The sequence below is a fragment of the Amphibalanus amphitrite genome, unplaced genomic scaffold (genome assembly GCF_019059575.1).
Source record: "Amphibalanus amphitrite isolate SeventyFive unplaced genomic scaffold, NRLGWU_Aamphi_draft 000276F_arrow, whole genome shotgun sequence".
Lineage (NCBI taxonomy): Eukaryota > Metazoa > Arthropoda > Thecostraca > Balanomorpha > Balanidae > Amphibalanus > Amphibalanus amphitrite.
This window is the reverse complement of record NW_024881771.1, coordinates 1-18,316: the sequence shown is the minus strand read 5'-3', so window position 1 is coordinate 18,316 and position 18,316 is coordinate 1. Positions and strand designations below refer to the sequence as shown.

General features: G+C 49.1%; 2 protein-coding genes across 2 annotated transcripts in view; both read right to left on the bottom strand.

Annotated features, from left to right (window-relative positions):
* Positions 1-6,153, bottom strand: part of LOC122387188 (leucine-rich repeat serine/threonine-protein kinase 1-like) — a 105,321-nt gene extending 99,168 nt beyond the window's left edge. The window contains exon 1 of the mRNA XM_043377118.1: positions 6,115-6,153. Within this exon, the coding sequence (XP_043233053.1) occupies positions 6,115-6,139 (25 nt within the window). The 5' untranslated portion in view covers positions 6,140-6,153. The remainder of the gene's footprint in view (positions 1-6,114) is intronic.
* Positions 6,154-6,211: 58 nt separating this feature from the next.
* LOC122387201 (ankyrin repeat and SOCS box protein 12-like) lies at positions 6,212-15,871 on the bottom strand (the record flags this gene model as incomplete). Its single annotated transcript, XM_043377141.1, has 5 exons — positions 15,759-15,871; positions 9,915-9,983; positions 9,440-9,596; positions 7,565-7,605; positions 6,212-6,373 (listed from the first exon to the last, which is right to left on the bottom strand). Coding segments are annotated over exons 2-5 (408 nt in total), but the record flags the coding sequence as incomplete, so codon positions are not given.
* Positions 15,872-18,316: the final 2,445 nt, after the last annotated feature.

Below are 18,316 nucleotides of genomic sequence, written 5' to 3'. Positions count from 1 at the left end.
GCGCTTAGTGCCTTCTACAGTGCGTGCGTCAGGCCATGAACAGTAGCCGCCGCTGTGAGGGTCACTGACCCTTACCAGACCCAGACGAGCACCGTGTGTCAGTTCCGCCCATACCGGTCCTATCTAATGGACCCAATCGGCTGATCGCTTGACGGACCGCCGGGCCGGGAAAGGACGGATAAAAACGGCCAGAGAACTGCAACCACAAGCGTAGACATCCCGACAAAACGTCTCTTCGTTTAACCTCAACAAAAACATGAGAAATGCACGGCGTTCTTCGCATGCGAAATGCGAACTTAGTCGACGCCGGCGATGGAATAAGTAGGAGAAATGTTGATCTTCAGAGTTATGTTGATCTGTCCTCGCCACCCAAAACAGCCGCATTTCATCACGTTGCAATACCTGTCGAGTTATTTCCAAATCTGGAAGCTAAGAGCGATCGGCACGGCTGTTTGGCGGTCAGGCGCCGGCCACTGGAACTCGACCCCGGGGTGGTCGGGAGATGGCCTCCTCTCCCGTCAAGGTCAGGGCGGCACACCGCCCAGCGAAGGCCGGACACCGGATCTCACCCGGTGAGGCGCCGAATGGCGGCCAGACATGCATAGAAATAATGCTGAAATGCCGGCTTGTAACGGGTAGGATGACTGAAGTCGAACAAACTCGTGGAAAGTGGGATGAAACACGCAGAGGAATACTGCGTGCATAGAAATAAGAGTAACGCAGATAGTCTCCAAGGTCCCACATCACCAATGTAATCATAAAGAGGCATAGCTGTAGCATGGCTGTAGGATACAAGTTTTTGAAATTGGAGTACACGTATTACATAATGTTTGCAGCGGCGCCGCTGAATTAAGACTTGTGTCATTGCTCATCGCTCAGCAATGCTCAAGAATGGAATTGAAATTAAATGAAATGGTTAGCTTCAGGGAATGGCGTTTATCCTGAACAAGTAGCAGTAGGCATCCTCTGTGATTAACAGTGGCATGCATCATTTATTGCTAGATATGAAGTCAAACGCAGCTTATATAAGAGACCAGTTGAACAGCAGTTACTGACGTCACATCTTTCAATGAGCGCACGTCGATGCATGACATGAAGGTAACAACCTCAACAACGAAATGATCTAACGAAATGATCTTGATCGAAATCAACGATCGAGATCAACGAGCTACTGCATAAGCTCGAAAGGATGTACGGCGTTGACGGCAACGCTCTGCAGTGGTTGAGGTCCTACTTGGAGAGGCGCAAACAACGCGTTGTGTTGAACGGGAAAGTGTCCGAGTGGGTTCCGGTTGTGTCTGGAACACCGGAAGGGGGTCACATCTCTCCGTTGCTGTTCTCTCTCTCTATGTGAATGACCTGCCAACTGTTATTTCCACCAACTGTTTGCTGTTTGCTGACGATCTGAAGTTGCTTCACGAGGTTAGGTCCGATGATGATGTTAAGACGCTCCAGCGTGACTTGAACGCAGTGACTCGCTGGGCGGCCGACTGGAAATTGAAGCTAAATGCCTCCAAATGCAAGTCATTTAAAATCACACTTAAACGTAGCCCCATTGACTCGACATATTCGATCAATGGCACTATTTTGGAAAATGTCACATCGATCCGAGATTTAGGCATCATTCTTGATCAAAAGCTAGATTTCGCCGATCACGTGCATTCAGTGGTCACAAGGGCTAATAGAGCGCTCGGGCTCCTCATTCGAACGTTCCAGTCGGCTTCCCCCAAGTGTAAGCTGGACAGGCAGGCCGTGTTGGCGGCTTATTACGCCAATGTTCGATCTGTGGTCGAGTACTGTTCAGTGATATGGGGCGGAGTGGCCAAATCTCATCTCGTTCGTGTGGAGAGGGTGCAACACAAGTTTTTGATGTGGCTGGCTTGTCGCACCACGAATTGTAATTCGTCGCTCAAGTACTCGGACCTATTGTCATCATTTCGTGTGCCACACTTAGGAGCACGACGCGCAAAGTGTGATGTTCTGTTTTTATGCAAGGTTTTTAAAGGCTTCATCTCATCATCATATTTACTTGGGTCTTTTAAGCTCCATATATCCGCGAGGCCGACCAGAAACACACCATTAATTGATGTGCCGTTCGCCAGGGTGAACACCATATCAGGAGGGCTTTTTGTGCGCATCCCTCGCTGCGTCAATCAGTTTCTTGAGTTCTCGCCTAGGTCAGATATTTTCTTTGACTCGATCGGGCGACTCAAGCGAGAGGCATCGGCGTATGCGTCAACACTGGCGTGCGTTATGTGACAGTCGGCCTCTGTCGGATGCAAAGAAGTGGTTTGTGTGTGTGGGGGGGGGGGGTATTTATGCATGTTGATGTATGCGTGTGCGTGTGACTTCACCTGTCATTGGGCGTAAGCCTGTTGGTGATTTATGAAAATACAAGAAATACAAGATACAAGAACGAAATGATCTATGCATAGTGCCTATGGAAAATGTTACATGAACACATCACGAGATCTGCTTCTCTTGCAAAGGACGATTGTCCTAAATCATATACGCGACCAGCGACCGCCGACCACTAAGGCAATGCAAGCGCCAATGCTACAATTTAACCCTCGCCCGCACAGGGGGGGTGGTTGCCACCCCCCCCCCCCCCCCCAGGTAGTCTTTCTGCTCTGCACTCAACATTTTTAGCGCTAGAAGGCTGATTTTTCGTATAGCTGCTCCTCTATCCTTTCTTGATGTCCACTGAAAATTTCAGGTTTCTGTGACTTTTGGTTTCGGAGATATGACCTTGTTTTTCAGGTCATGTCATGACCCAAATGGCCAATTCTCGACATCTTGCGTTGGCTATGGGCCTTGTGAGCTTTTGACACCTTGATTTCGGCCTTTTTTACCAGTCTTACCTCCCACCTATCATGGAACATGTTGTTCGACGATGTACAGATGTCAAGGTCAAGGTCAAGGTCAACCTAGGTCATCTAAGATAATTACGTTTTAGGCAAGCGGAATTTACTTTTTGTGAAGTTTTTTGACTGCATTTTTGGTAAAAGCTTCTCAGATCCTGATTTCATGTAATATGGACACATAAACAATCGGTGCACACATCAGTATACACACAGACACACACAGACATACAAACACATATAATTGACCTTGACCTAACTTGACCTGAAATGACCTCAGCAGCAAAAACCTGGTCGGGTAGTGTGAGAAAGAGGTTCTAGCTGGCTTGGCACCAGAAAACGGCATCGTCATCGGTATATGATAAGCAGCGCACTTGATATCAAACGGTGACCCCAAAACAGCAACATTTTTTAGTTTGACCTGACCTGGAAGGTCAATGACTGACCTGAGAAGGTAAAACTGCGTATCATTGGATTCGTCTCTTCCCAAAGAATCTTTTTGGTCTTTACCGCTAAGCTCTATCTCCAACAGGAACGAAATGGCGCGGGGGGTGGCAACCCCCCCCCCCCCCCATGTGCGTTCTAGGATGGGAAAATGGCATGTGCGGGCGAGGGTTAACCTATCGCAATATCGTTTTACCATTGACGCTGATCAATATGAGGCACTAAAACTGAAAAAAAAAAAACACAGATACATACACAGCACAAAGATTGGATTTTACAGGGCGCTAACGCTTACAGAGACCATAAAGGACGTCGCTTACAGGACGCTTACTTACAGGGACGCCTGCCGGAGCGAGACCGGCTCAATCTTGTACCCATAGCCGGTCCACGAGGAGTGAAATAGCTGCACTTCGAGCGGATGGCGGTGGCAGGCAGCAGCTCTCGCGTAACACTGGTTTTGAACACGGAAAACACATCCACCGGGAGCACCACGAAAGATCGGATGAACAAATAACAGGACAGGACAGACGCTTAGATAGAGCAGGGCTTTTATCGAAGGCATATACAGATATGAATGGGAAGAGATAGCGATAATTTTGATAAGTGCCAGACGGAGATGACGCAACATGTGACAAAATCAGACATACCGCTTAGAGACATCCTTAAAACTCTTTGTTATCCATACGGAAACATCTACCGGAACTGATGCCAGTCTGACCTATGATCTTTTTGCAATCAGGGCAAGGCCGAAAACAGCTGTTTGATTCCAAACGGCTTTAAAGGCATTCCCACCATCTGATACGAACAAGTCGCCGGGTCCAGTGTCACCGCTCACCATTCACAATTACTGAATAAAGGGAGCCACAGAAGATTTCCTCACCAGCCACGGCCTCCGACCACAGGTATTCACCCAACACTACCTGAAATGTCTAACCGAGCAGCACATAGACCGTGCGGCAAAGGAATGGCCCCTCGCTGCGAGCCTGTGCGAATGGGAGTTCTGAGGTATTCGATTCAGGCACTGCATACAGCAGATTGAGCATGACAGCCACAAGTCCCAGATAGACACGAAACTGCAGAGACCGCAAGCAAGACACGATAAAGGATTTTGCTTGCAACTTTGCATCGAACAAGGAGAAAGACTTTGTTTAGGCTGAACGGGCTATTTCAGTGAGAGATGATTCGCCCTCAGTGCAGCAATACGCAATAAATCATTATGGATTTCAGACCAAATATGTAGGTCTGACATGAGTGTCAATAACCGGGGAAGCATTTCGTAACATGACATCCTTGACGCTAAAATCTGACAGTAACGTGGCAGCGTGACAGGCCTCAGATACATGACGAATTGCTTCTATGCCGTCGTCACACATACCATTCATTTAATCTGATTACGTGGCTTGCACAAACAGACAGAGCTGTTGCTTCGCGACTTTGAGCTCAGTAAATCTCTCCATAAACGCAGCGAACAGCGCATACCACAAAAAAATGAGATTGTGGAAGTCTCAAACTTGTATGTCTGACCTCCTCGCACTAATCCATTTACCGTTTTGCCCATTGTGCACCCATAACCTAATTAAAGGCAATGTTGTGGTATTTAAGCATCGATGCTGCTGAATCTCATAAATCTAGTTCAAAAGGAGCATCATGTGCATGTCATATACATCTGTCAACCTCCGCGGTCCACTAATCTCCTAAATCCCCGGCCAGTCGACTGCAGGCTACCCAAATCGGCAGTCCGGCCTCCTGACAAAGGGTTCTCGTCTGAAATAAAAGTAGACTACGAAACGACTGCGATCTACGCAGTCAGCAGGAGTTCCGAACTTCCAACCACCAGGGGAGTAATATCATGGGTGAGCATGTCTACCACCTGACATGCATGGGCTGCCCCGCCCCGCAGACTCAGGGAGGTCATATCATCATTGGGGGTATGGGTTGCTGATGGGGTTGTCGCCAGTCAATGTGGTGTTTTAATTGGAGCAAGATCGGAGCTGATACAAGAGTATAATCGTGCGTGGTTGCCATAGATACTGTACGTCTCCCCATCACCCCACTCCCCCCCACACACACACACACATGCGCAAGCCTATTCCATAAAAATGTTAAGTGGCCTGTGTGCAGGTATGGTGAAAAGTGACCTGTCGTCTCGGGACTTTTGAATGTGACCAGACTAATCAAATGGATTTGTCGTTTTACGAACTTTGTGTGGAACCGGGGTCTGTGGTACTGAATTTTCATTATCATAGCGGTCCTTACGTGTCTAGAGTTCCAGGTTAACATTGTCTACCATCTGACAATCCTGGGCTGCTCCTCAGTCTCAGGGAGGTCCGTATGTGACCTGTTACATATTCATATATAAGGCTGATCCGCCATCTTGCACAGAAGGTTCACAAAGTCGATATGATCAGCCCACTGCGCCTGGTCCTGTACAAAGGGTTAATCTGCTGGTCTCTTAGGGGACCTCGACATGTAGGACTGACCTGACGGTCCCAACAGTGAGCTGTGGACTGTGGGACCGACCTGTCGGTCTCTGTGTGAGCTGTACAGAACTTCGTATCTCTGTGACTGGTGACTATGGGGTGTTAGACTGACCTGTATGAGGTCTGAGGGGTGCTGGACTGTGGGGTTTGGGAGTGACCTACCGTCTCCCGGAGCAGCTGCATACAGTAGGTATGGTTCCCTCCCCCGTTCGCCCAGGCTCCGATTCTGTCCCACGGGACTTACCTGCCGTCTCCCGGAGCAGCTGCATACAGTCGGTGTGGTCCCCCCCCCCCCCGTCCGCCCAGGCTCTGTCCCACAGGGGACTGACCTGCCGTCTCGCGGAGCAGCTGCATACAGTCGGTGTGGTCCTCCCCCCCCCCCCCCCCGCCCGCCCGCGCAGGCTCTGTCCCACGGGACTGACCTGCCGTCTCTCGCAGCAGCTGCATACAGTCGGTGTGGTCTCCCCGCTCGGCCAGGTCCATGGCTGTCAGGCCGCAGTGGTCTTTGAGCAGCAGGTCGGCGCCGCTCTCCAGCACCAGGCGCACATTATCCAGGTGCCCGTGCTCGGCGGCGAGGTGCAGCGCAGTCTGCGGGACACACGGCACACTACTGACACCTGACGGCGGCGGGCCGAGGCTGGCCTGCAGTCAGCGACCGCTAGGTGGTAGTAAATGGAGAAACTGGTGGTTTGTGGTTTTAGGTGACGTCAGCTAGACCACACGACCAGACTCGATTCGTGTCAATAAACACGACTGGAAGCGCGCCTTTCTCTGCGAGCTGGACAGCGCAGCAGTCAGGCCGCTACAACCACGGCTACAACCACAGTCCACAACCTTATAACAGCGACCAGCAAATAACTTCTAAGCGCCGCCAGGACATTCGTATGGCATCAAGACCCAATGAGTTGATACAGGGTTAAATAATTGTACTGGCTTCATGAATTAGGGGTTTAATAGCTCAGACAAAATTGGTGTCAATCATTCGCCTGACTCAGCAATGAATATAGGGGTCAGCAATGGAACCCGACTATGCTTGCTGAAAAACGCGGCCTTGTCACCCCGTGACAGTCGGGTTCGGTTTGGTATTAAGGAACTTCATTTCCATTATAAACAAAATTGAGCTATTAATTATTTTTCGATAAGGCTAGAACTTAGTAAATATTCATAAAACGTACTATTCAAAAGCCAGCGAATTCGTAAATCCCTGAATTCGATTGCACCATCCGAACACGCTAAATTGCTAAATTCAATTGCATTATAATTCAGGTAAGCTTGGCTGGGCATATTGATTCTAGACAGCCTCAAACGTCCTCTCGCCGAGGTGTGAGGCCAGCAGACGCTTATCGCTTATCGGCGCTAACCGCGGCCCAGGTGTTCGCTGTTCATCGTTCGCTGATTTCGGGGCGGTAGGGATCCAATCGGGGGGGGGGGGGGCAGAGCAGCGCCCCGGCAGAAACACCGGTAACGTAATAAAATGCCGCCGATGTCACAGCTGAAAATACGCCGCTGATTTTTATCAGTTCGTTCTGGAAACACTGCTCTGGCATTTAGGGCTTTGGCTCTGGCGACCTGAAGACGGGCCCGGGACACGCTTCTGTAGCTTTGATAATCAACCACCGACGACATGACGAAAGGAAGTTATTATTCCGGCCGGATAATTCCCCCATCCACTCCCGGACCCGATTCACTGAGCCCACGATCACCACCCTGGTTCCTGTCTCTCCTGTCTAGCTCGCTATCTCCGCCTTACAGATTTATCTCTCTCTCCGTCTCACTCACCCTGTACTCTCCCCGTGGTCCGCAGGGAACATCCGGGTCCGCTGGAACAAACGAAACCCAAGGTCAGGTCACGTCCGGCAGCGTCAGGTCGCTGAAGGACAGTCAGGTCACAGGTGACAGGTCAGTTAGGTCACGTCAGGCTAATGACCTGGCTGGTTTAATTCGGGTCCCGTATTACACTGTCATTCAAAACCAGCAAAAATTATTGTTGTTAAAAACTCGAACAAAAGCAGTTTGAAAAAAAAAATAACCGTAAGAGGGGATTGAGGAGATACAGATCATATGGCATATAGCTATACGTACATACACAACACTCATCCATTCATATTATGATGAATAAGCCGGAACCACGTCTAACATACATCTGCGATCGAACGGGCGGGGTTCGCCAGACAATAACCTCGATATTGCGTTGTGTTGGGAAGGTGTGGCGATAGCCCGCGCACACTGTGTCGCGGCGGTGGCGGGGGCGGTGGCGGCGGCGGCGGGGGCGGCGGGGGCGGGGGCGGGAGCGGGTCGATACGTCCGGCCACCGACCGGCGGCAACTGGACAGGCTGGACATGCATGAACGTGCCACATGCAGACTGCACCGGAGGGTTGAAACCATTAATGATTACTTTAGGGCCGTGTGTTAGACCGCGTGAGCAGTACAGAAACAAACTTCCCAAACATCAACACAATGTCCGTAGTATAGTCGAACAATGTCAACACGGAAGAATTTATTTCGTTTCTATTAGGCATATATGTAGGTATGTAATCTGCCCCATCCCTCCAGTCAATGGCCGCCGGGTGGCCACTGGCTGGAAGCTGGAGGATTCCTCCAGCCTGAATCGCCCCTCCACGATCGTTTCATGTCCAGGGAGATGAAGCGTAGCATCGAGTGTCACCACGAACGTGTCATGTTATGATATGCTGATGAATATAGTTATATATCCCTTAACCCTCGCCCGCACATGCCATTTTCCCATCCTAGAACGCACATGGGGGGGGGGGGTTGCCACCCCCCCCCGCGCCATTTTGTTCCTGTTGGAGATAGAGCTTAGCGGTAATGACCAAAAAGATTCTTTGGGAAGAGACGAATCCAATGATACCCAGTTTTACCTTCTCAGGTCAGTCATTGACCTTCCAGGTCAGTTCAAACTAAAAAATGTTGCTGTTTTGGGTCACCGCTGGATATCAAGTGCGCTGCTTATCAAATACCGATGACGATGCTGTTTTCTGGTGCCAAGCCAGCTAGAACCTCTTTGTCACACTACCCGACCAGAATTTTGCTGCTGAGGTCATTTCAGGTCAAGTTAGGTCAAGGTCAATTATATGTGTTTGTATGTCTGTGTGTGTCTGTGTGTATACTGATGTGTGCACCGATTGTTTTAGGGTCCATATTACATGAAATCATGATCTGAGAAGCTTTTACCAAAAATGCAATAAAAAAACTTCACAAAAAGTAAATTCAGCTTGCCTAAAACGCAATTATCTTAGATGACCTAGGTTGACCTTGACCCTGACCTTGACCCCTGCTCATTGTCGAACAACATGTTCCATGATAGGTGGGAGGTAAGACTGGCAAAAAAGGCCGAAATCAGGGTGCCAAAACCTCACAAGGCCCATGGCAAACGCAAGATGTTGAGAATTGGCCATTTGGGTCATGACATGACCTGAAAAACAAGGTCATATCTCCGAAACCAAAAATCACAGAAACTTGAAATTTTCAGCGAACATCAAGAAAGGATAGACGAGCAGCTATACGAAAAATCAGCTTTCTATCTCTAAAAATGTTGAGTGCAGAGCAGAAAGACTACCTGGGGGGGTGGCAACCCCCCCCCCCCCCCCCCATGTGCGGGCGAGGGTTAAAAAGGTCTGAATCGCCCGCTCACCGCCCGACTGAAGCAGCACCCGGAGACACCGCGAGCTGTAGGTGGTGGCGGCCGCGTGCAGAGGTGTGCGGCCCCACGAGTCGCGGGAGCCAATGTGCGCGATCTCCTCACTGGCCAGGAGGTCCTCCAGAAGCTCGGCATTGTCCCACAGCGCCGCCTGCGGACAGGTGGCGGAGGAAACGAGGCTAGAGTGCATATACATGGGATGCCGCTGCTGGCTGGTGGCCGCCAGCCAGCATTTTGGTATGGTGATTTGCCACGCTGTGAATGAAATGATGCCAAAGATGGACTGGTTGGGCATATTAAATTATTGACAGGCATGATAAAAACTGAATAAGATGAATTCATGAGTATGAAAAAAAATACTATGGAACTTAAATAATAGTAGAATGGCAAGAGCAATGTAGAGAATGACACAACCAGACTATTAGGCTTCCAGCTGCTTGGCAGAGTAGGTACATCCATAGAAGCTTACCTGGTGGAGCAGCCTGCCTGGGAACTCATCTGAATCTTCAGCTGACATTTTGTCTATATGAGCTTACATCTGTAAACATGGGATACCTAGATTTAAAGCCAGGTAGGCATAAAAAGATGTCACTCTTCACATCACACCAATTTGTAATTAACTCTGATTGAATGCAGCACACAATGTAAAGTAGGTACCTACTTGATTTATATATTCATGCATGAGTCTGACACACTCCCTGATGTGGTCAGGCATCCCACATAGGCATCCCATTAGATTATCTAGTGTTCCCACACTGATCTGACTAAAAGCCTTCTGCGGGATGCTAAAAATCATTTCATGAGTCAATCAAGGTCAGCTCCATCTTATCCAGATTCTCTTGCACAATTGGTCAGAAATTTTCAATAAGACAGGCCAGGGCTGCTGTCCTACCACATCAGATAAACTAACTAGAAGTGAGAACACACTTGCAGTTAATGAGCTAAAGCACTTCCACTAAAAGAACCAAGGCACAGATGAATGTATTCAGCATATGGGTTGACAAAGAAATTTTGGTACAAAAGGATGATTTAAGAAACTTTGACACAAGACCACAACATTTACCTATGCAGTTTGTGGCTATAACTACCTGTTTAATACATCACGTTAGATTAGGTTTTGGTATTTCTGCTCATAAATTACCTATCACAAAATCTTTGAGCCCAGGATACAAAAGGCATCTTTCACCCATTCGATTCAGTAGATTTAAGAAGGCATAAGCCAATGTAATATAAGTTCAAAAATAAACACTATGAATTCCAATTTCCATGATACATTTATCAACTCTTTTTCAGTAAAAGGCAGTACACATATTCAGCATATTGAATGACATGGAAGCCAACTTGAAATAAGTTTAATCTAAATCCAATGAAAAAGAGGACAGCATGCCCTAGGAGAGAGTGGGTATGTTTCGGACGGCAGGATAGTCAAGTCAAGGCAAGTAAAAATTTAAGATAGCAGCAGCAGCAGCGGGGTGTTTTGTCACGCTCAGTAGGCCAACACTTGGCGCCATACAGCGGTCAGGTTCCAAGGGCGCTTGAACACAAGGTGCATTGTTTTCCTTTTGAAAAAGGCGATGTAATATTAAACATGTGATCATAGTATTCAGTACCTCTTAGACTGCGACTGTTTGGCTGTTTGTTTGTTTATTGGGCTTAAGGGCACGCCGACTACAAGGTCATTTTGCACCCATAGCGCGAAACTCTTTGGGTTTCAACCCACGGGTGGGTTGAAGTCAGGCAGATGATGGGGCAGCTTCAGACAGACTGTGGGGATTCCTCATGTGTGGGGTATTTTGGACATCTGACCCAAAATTTACACATCTCCTACTTCAACTTTCACATTTCAAGCCAACTTGAACTCCTTTATTTCCTGCTAATTATGAAGGATCAGTGGCGTATCCAAGGGGGGACCCTGGGGGTCCTAGGATCCCCCCTGGAGCCTAGAATAAGTTTTTTTTATAACACGGAAAAAATTGAAATGACTTCAAGGGCCCTTTTGACCACTTCCCATTTTATTCGCTAAAAGAAAAAGTATTGTAGAACTCTTTTGAGGATTATTAGAGGACACATTTAGGCCAATGAGGGACCTTGTGAAGTATACAGAGGGCCCTCTCAGGTACACAGAGGGCCCTTTCAGGCACACAGAGGGCCCTCTCAGGCACACAGAGGCCCCTCTCAGGCACACAAAGGCCCTCTGAGACACACAAAGGGCCCTCTCACACAGACGGTCCTCTGAGACTCACAGAGGGCCCTTCAAGGCACACAGAGGGCCCTCTCAGGCACACAGAGGGCCCTCTCAGGTACACAGAGGGCCCTCTCAGGCACACAGAGGGCCCTCTCAGGCTCACAGAGGGCCCTCTCAGGCACACATAGGGCCCTCTCAGGCACACAGAGGGCCCTCTCAGGCACACAGAGGGCCCTCTCAGGTACATAGAGGTCTCTCTCAGGCTCACAGAGGGCCCTCTCAGGCACACAGAGGGTCCTCTCAGGCACACAGAGGGCCCTCTCAGGCACACATAGGGCCTTCTCAGGCACACAGAGGGCCCTCGCAGGCAAACAGATGGCCCTCTCAGGTACACAGAGGGCCCTTTCAGGCACATAGAGGGCGCTCTCAGGTACACAGAGGGTCCTCTTAGACACACAGAGGGCCCTCTCAGGCAAACAGAGGGCCCTCTCAGGTAAACAGAGGGCCCTTTCAGGCACACAGAGGGCCCTCTCAGGCTCACAGAGGGCCCTCTCAGGCACACAGAGGGCCCTCTCAGGTACACAGAGGGCCCTTTCAGGCACACAGAGGGTCCTCTCAGGCTTACAGAGGGCCCTCTCAGGCACACAGAGGGCCCTCTCAGGCTCACAGAGGGCCCTCTCAGGCTCACAGAGGGCCCTCTCAGGCACACATAGGGCTCACTCAGGCACACAGAGGGTTCTCTGAGACACACAGAGGGTCCTTTCAGGAAAACAGAGGGCCGTCTCAGGTACACAGAGGGCCCTCTCAGGCACACAGAGGGCCTCTCAGGCACACATAGGGCCCTCTCAGGCACACAGAGGGCCCTCGCAGGCAAACAGAGGGCCCTCGCAGGCAAACAGAGGGCCCTCTCAGGTACACAGAGGGCCCTTTCAGGCACACAGAGGACCCTTTCAGGCAAACAGAGGGCCGTCTCAGGTACACAGAGGACCCTTTCAGGCACACAGAGGGCCCTCTCAAACACACAGAGGGCCCTCTCAGGTACTGAGGGGGGCCTCCCAGGCACACAAAGGGCCCTCTAAGACCAGTAGAGGGCCCCTTAAGACGAACAGAAGGCCCTCTGAGGTACGAGGGTCAATGTCAGGCCACAAGGTACCCTATGAGGCCACCAGACGGCCCTCTTAGATCAAAGATGGTCCCTGGAGGTCACCAAAGGGCCCTCTGAGGTGAACAAAGGGCCCTCTGAGATCGAAGAGATCAAAGAGATCAAAGAGGGCCCTCTAAGGCGAATGGAGGGCCTTCAAAGGTCACAAAGTGCCCTCTGAGGCCACTGGAGGGCCTTCTGAGGTGATATGAGGCTATGTCAGACCACCATGAGCCCTATGATGTCATCAGGCCCTCTGAGATCAAAGAAGGTCCTTGGAAGTCATCGGAGGACCCCTTAAGGCTCATTGAGCGAACAAAGGCCAGAGGGCCCCCTCAGACACCACAAAGAAGTAAAAAAGATCCCTCTGAGGTCAAAGACAGCTCTCTGAGATGTAATAGGGCCATTTGAGGCCTCCGAGGGCCCTCTGATGCCACAGAGAGGCGCCCTCTGATGCCAAAATAGGGTCCTCTGAAGTCTAAATCCACCAGAGGGCCCTCTGAGGCGAACAGAGGGCCCTAACATCCACCTCAAAGAGGGCCCTCTGAAAATCAACTGGCCTTCGGAGTCAGTGTCCCAAAATCGTATTTTGGCTTGGGTGTCAGAGGGGGAAAAGGTCACCCAAAAGAGGGATAAGAGTGGACAATTGTCAGTCACAGGGCAGTCGGAGCCCTCTGAGAAGGCCACTTGAGCCTTACAACAGAGGGCCCTCTGAGGTGATATGAAGGCTATGTCAGGCCCCTATGGGCTCTATGAGGTCATCAGGCACTCTGAGGAAAAAGCTGGCCCTCTGAGGCGACCAGAGGGCCCTTGGACAATCAGAGGACTTTTTAGGTCAACTAGGGGCCTTATGAGACCAGCAAAGGACCCTTTGGGACACGAACAGGGCCTCTCAGGCACCCGGAGGGACCTCTTTTCTAAGGCAAACAGGGGGTCACCTTAGATGATATGAGGGCAGTATTTTAGGCCACTAGGGGCCTCATGTATTAGACCAACATACGGTCATTTGAAGTAAAAGAGAACCTTTTGAGGTAAAAAGGGCCCCTGGAGAGAAAACAGAGGGACCTTTCAGGTACCCAGAAGGTCCATGGAGGCCACTAGAGGACCCTTTGAGGCCAGTGATGGTCTTCAGAGGCCATCAGAGGGTCCCTCTGAGGGTAACAGAGGGTCCTTAAGACGACCAGAGGCCCTCCGTGAAAATGCGGGCGTCACAAGGCCCGGTTTGCATCAAAGGTCAGGTAGCTATGCCCAGTTTTGGCTCTCTGTTGCCTGCCGACGTGTTCCGAGCTGTCGCAAAAAAACGATGTGGTGGCACCCCCGCCACCCCCCCCCCCCCGGCCAGGGTCCTTCTAACCAGGGATGCGGAGGCGTGGAAGTTTCAGACGGCTCCGGCTCCGGAGAAAAAAATCGGCTTCGGCTCCGGCTCCGGCTCCGGCTTCGACTCCAGTACTCAGTTCATCCTTTATACAAATAAATACGGGTGGAAAAGAAAAGATGAAGGATTGGTTCACGTTGTTTCTGTATTTGCATAACAAGGCTATTTTGAATACCACATATTTTACTGCCTTGCAGGTACTGTGAAACCGAGCTAGGTCAATAATGTTTTCCTCTTAAAAAAAAACAGCCGGAGTCGCCGCCTTTTTTACCGCTCCGGCTCGGGCTCCGGGCTATATTGTTTCACGGCTCCGGCTCCGGCTCCAGGCAAAATATGCCGCCTGCCGGCACCGGCGGCTCCTCCGGCTCCAGCTCCGGCTCCGCACCCCTGCATCTATAACTCGGCTTCTGAGCCACGTACCAACACGCCTAAGGCAGTGTTCGAAGGGACGCAAGCAAACAATAATGACGAAATTACGCCTGTCGCTTTTTAGATCAGTTCAAAATTCAGTTCACAGAGGTCATCCGAGGTTAAATTTCGCCAATCTTCAGGTCCAATTTCGACAATTTTCAACAAACCACCGCATGATTTGGAAATGAATAGAGCTACAGTACCGGGGAAAAGCGTAGTTAATAGCTCTTTTAACACCCCTTTCGCCGTTTCCATCCTCAGGACATTCAAATCCTTCTCCTCCATGCCGCAACCCCTGATCCGGGCTGGACCTGGACGGGCAAATTTATTCCATGCGGGCGGCTCCCATTGGAGCGCACTGCAGCTCCAAAGGAAGCACGCTCGTAACCGGGTGCAGTGAGCACTTGGGAGGCTGGTCGGCCTGTCCTGTTGGACAGGCTCAGCCCCAGTGAGTCACCAAGGTGCCCGCCCAGACCAATGTCTCCCTCAATTCCTATCATCCCTCCGGCCCTGAAATGGTCTCGTCAGACCGAAAGCCGAAAGGGCCTGGGTCCAACCCAACAAAACAAACAAAGCTCTTTTAACGCTCTTTCTGTAAACTGTGCTCAGATTTGACCTAAGCCTGTTAATTGTACACTTTTTATATCGGAACATTTTCATGTTTCTACAGCTCTGTAGGCCTGATAGCTCTTCCTGCGAAACATTTTTTGGGTCGAAAATGGCAGAACATGACGTCATTCTGACGTATTTGCGGCCAACCTATCATAGCCTCTGGAAAAAGGTCACAATGTGTAAAATGGATGCCCGGAGAGGTCCTGAAAGTTTGGTGGCGATATCTGCAGTCATTTAGGAGATAGCTACGGAAGAGGACAGGGGGCCGTTTCGCCCCCCCCCCATACGGGGCGCGGGCTAACGCCCTTTCAACTCAGGCTTCAAGGGCCCTTTTGCCACTTAAGGGCCCTTTCAACCCAGTCAGTCAAGGGCCCTTTTGACTGCGGATCCCCCCTGAGAGAAATCCTAGATACGCCACTGTGAAGGATGCACATGGGACCAACAGGGGCACTATTTGCAGTTCACCAAACCTGAAAAGTTACTGAGCAAATAGCCTCTACAGAAAAGGTGTCCAAACTATGCCCACCTTCCCCTATAACAATAACCTAAAACAAAGTAAAGTGTGTCATGAAATCAAATGATCAAGTACCTGATATTCTTCAAGGTCTTCTTCAATAAGTACAAGACCAAATACAGCTTTAAAATAAAGCTTCAAAATTACATCCACTTTAAAGAGAGCATAGGCATTATGATTCAAAAATAAACGTGCAATATGGTTCCTAAATGCAACCTAAACATACACCAATATCATTCTTCAACACGTTCAACATAGAAATCTACGGAATCTTTCAAGGCAAGTGTTCATTTTAGCGTTTGCTGCTGCTTAGGGAACAACCACTAGCATTCTTCACCACGCTGGACATCGAGCGTTTGGAAACCGTGATTTCTTTCTCGTCTCTAAAAGAACACTTCTTTGTTATGGTTCACGTCCGCAACTATCGCGCAGCATTTGACTGCCCAGCATATAGTGCTGCTAGAAAAAGTACTAAAAACGAATGAATCGATTACTTTCATTCCTTTCAAACGATGATGATGAAAAATGCTCTACCAAATTATCCATATATTTTGACAGCAAACTTATTTGGTAGCAAGCTACACTATTTAGAAAAGTACGGAAATTAGGAAAGATTAAAGCCGACGGTTTTCTAATCAGACCCGGTACCAGCCCGGTACCAAATCGTAGAAAGCACACTGCACAGGTGCACATCTTACCTACTATGAGGCACCGCACTGGCGGATCCAGAGAGGTGGTCTTGGACGCTGCGGAGGGGGAGAAGGGCAAACCACAAAGTCAAAAAACGTTTCTCAAAATTCAAAGAAAATCGGATTTCGACTCCTTACGCAGTGCGCTGCTATGCAGTTTAAACAAACTTTAGAAATAAAAGCTGTTTAGTTTTCGTTCTATGGTCGTAATATCGCAAATTTCGGTCCATTTCAATTTATGGCGTTGCGGGGGGGGGGGGAGGGATCTACCGCAAATTCCCCCGCCCCCCGGATCCGCAAGTGAGGCACCAGACATTGCATTTTTTCAACAAAATCTAAAATAATAAGAGGTAATAACCTTCCTCTCAAGTCTCATATGCATATGAGAGAAAAATGCATGAAAAATGCATGCATTTTTCATTTTGTATAAATTTAGTCCGAACCTTTTGAATGGAAAGATTCACAAGGACAGATCTCCTGCTATTAACCCTCGCCCTGGCAGGGGGTGGGGGTCGATACGACGCACAGGCTCACAGCCTATGGGGCAGCCTTTTTACATATCACCTAAAAAGTTTCAGGTCCGGGTGACCTTGGGTCAGTCACCAGGTGAGAGAAACCCGAAACCGGTACAAAGTCATGGTCAAATTTCCATTTTATTTATGCACCAGTCCAGCTCACAGTTTTAGACTGATTTCCTTCAAACTTTTCAGGCTGTGCTAACTGCTAAGTTTACCGAGTTGTATAACATATAGTTCATTTTTATGTCACTGGCCTGAGGTCAGTTAGAGGTCATTACGTCGTAATGATAAGCCTATGGGAAAATATTCTTTTTATATCGTCAACCATGAATTCCACGTGTGCCGTATACGACTGGCCAAAAAAAGCTTCATATATTTCAACTTACCAGCTACAAGAGCATGATTTCAAAGCCAGAAAATGCTGACTCTGACTTAAAAGTCTGAGGTCCTGAAACGATTTCAGCGACTCTAGCTCTGACTCTGGCCAAAACTGTCAACTCCGACCGACTCCGGCTCCGACCCAAGCAGTCCTGCAATTGCTCTACACAAAATTTCGAGCTTCCAGGAAATGAATTATACGGTTAAAGGACCACAATTTTTTATAGGCAGGGCAACTTGACTTGGTGACCAGACCTAAGGCATTCTGGGATGAAACTGGTCACACGAGCTGCAAAATTTAAACGTTTTGGAGCTGTTTGCCAATATATTTTGCCAATTTTCGCGCATACCCGAAACCAAAGAAATTGTGAGTAGTGACCAATAAAGCAACCCTCATCCCGTTATGTATGCAGTAGGCATGCATCAACATGGTTGCCTATACCCTGATAGAAGAGCAGAGGCGATGCCTTTAACCATTTTTAATTGAATCCGACTTCAAACATGTACTGTGCAGGAATTCGGCCCATTACCATTAGACATATAATGCATCGGCCTGAAAAGGTACGGTAACAATGCCTAACTTTCGGTTTTAATTCGGCCGATCCGTCCCCCTGTCAAAACAGAAAACACTGGTTGTGTGTTGTTGACACTGGTATCGGTCGTCTTCATTCAAAATATACGGAAAGTTTATCTGTGCGACAATGCCTCTACAGTAAAACAACAGTATTTCGACATTGATTTAAGTCAGACACTAGACTATTACTACTATGACTACTATTACTATGAGTAAGCTGCAGCAGGTCACCATGCTTACCCTTTATTTTCTATGAAACATCAGATTCACCATGAACAGCGGTCGTTCGCCAGCTATAAGTGCGTCATTTCCGAGTCAGGTTGTTTCGGTGGGTGGGAGCACATGGTAGCTCGAAATGCATTCAGCGAGTTTATATAGTAATGTTCTCTGGCATATTTGCCCCGAGACACGGGTGCGAGGGTTAATTTATTATCCACGAGGACCCTCCGATAAGATCGACGTTTAAAGCTTCGC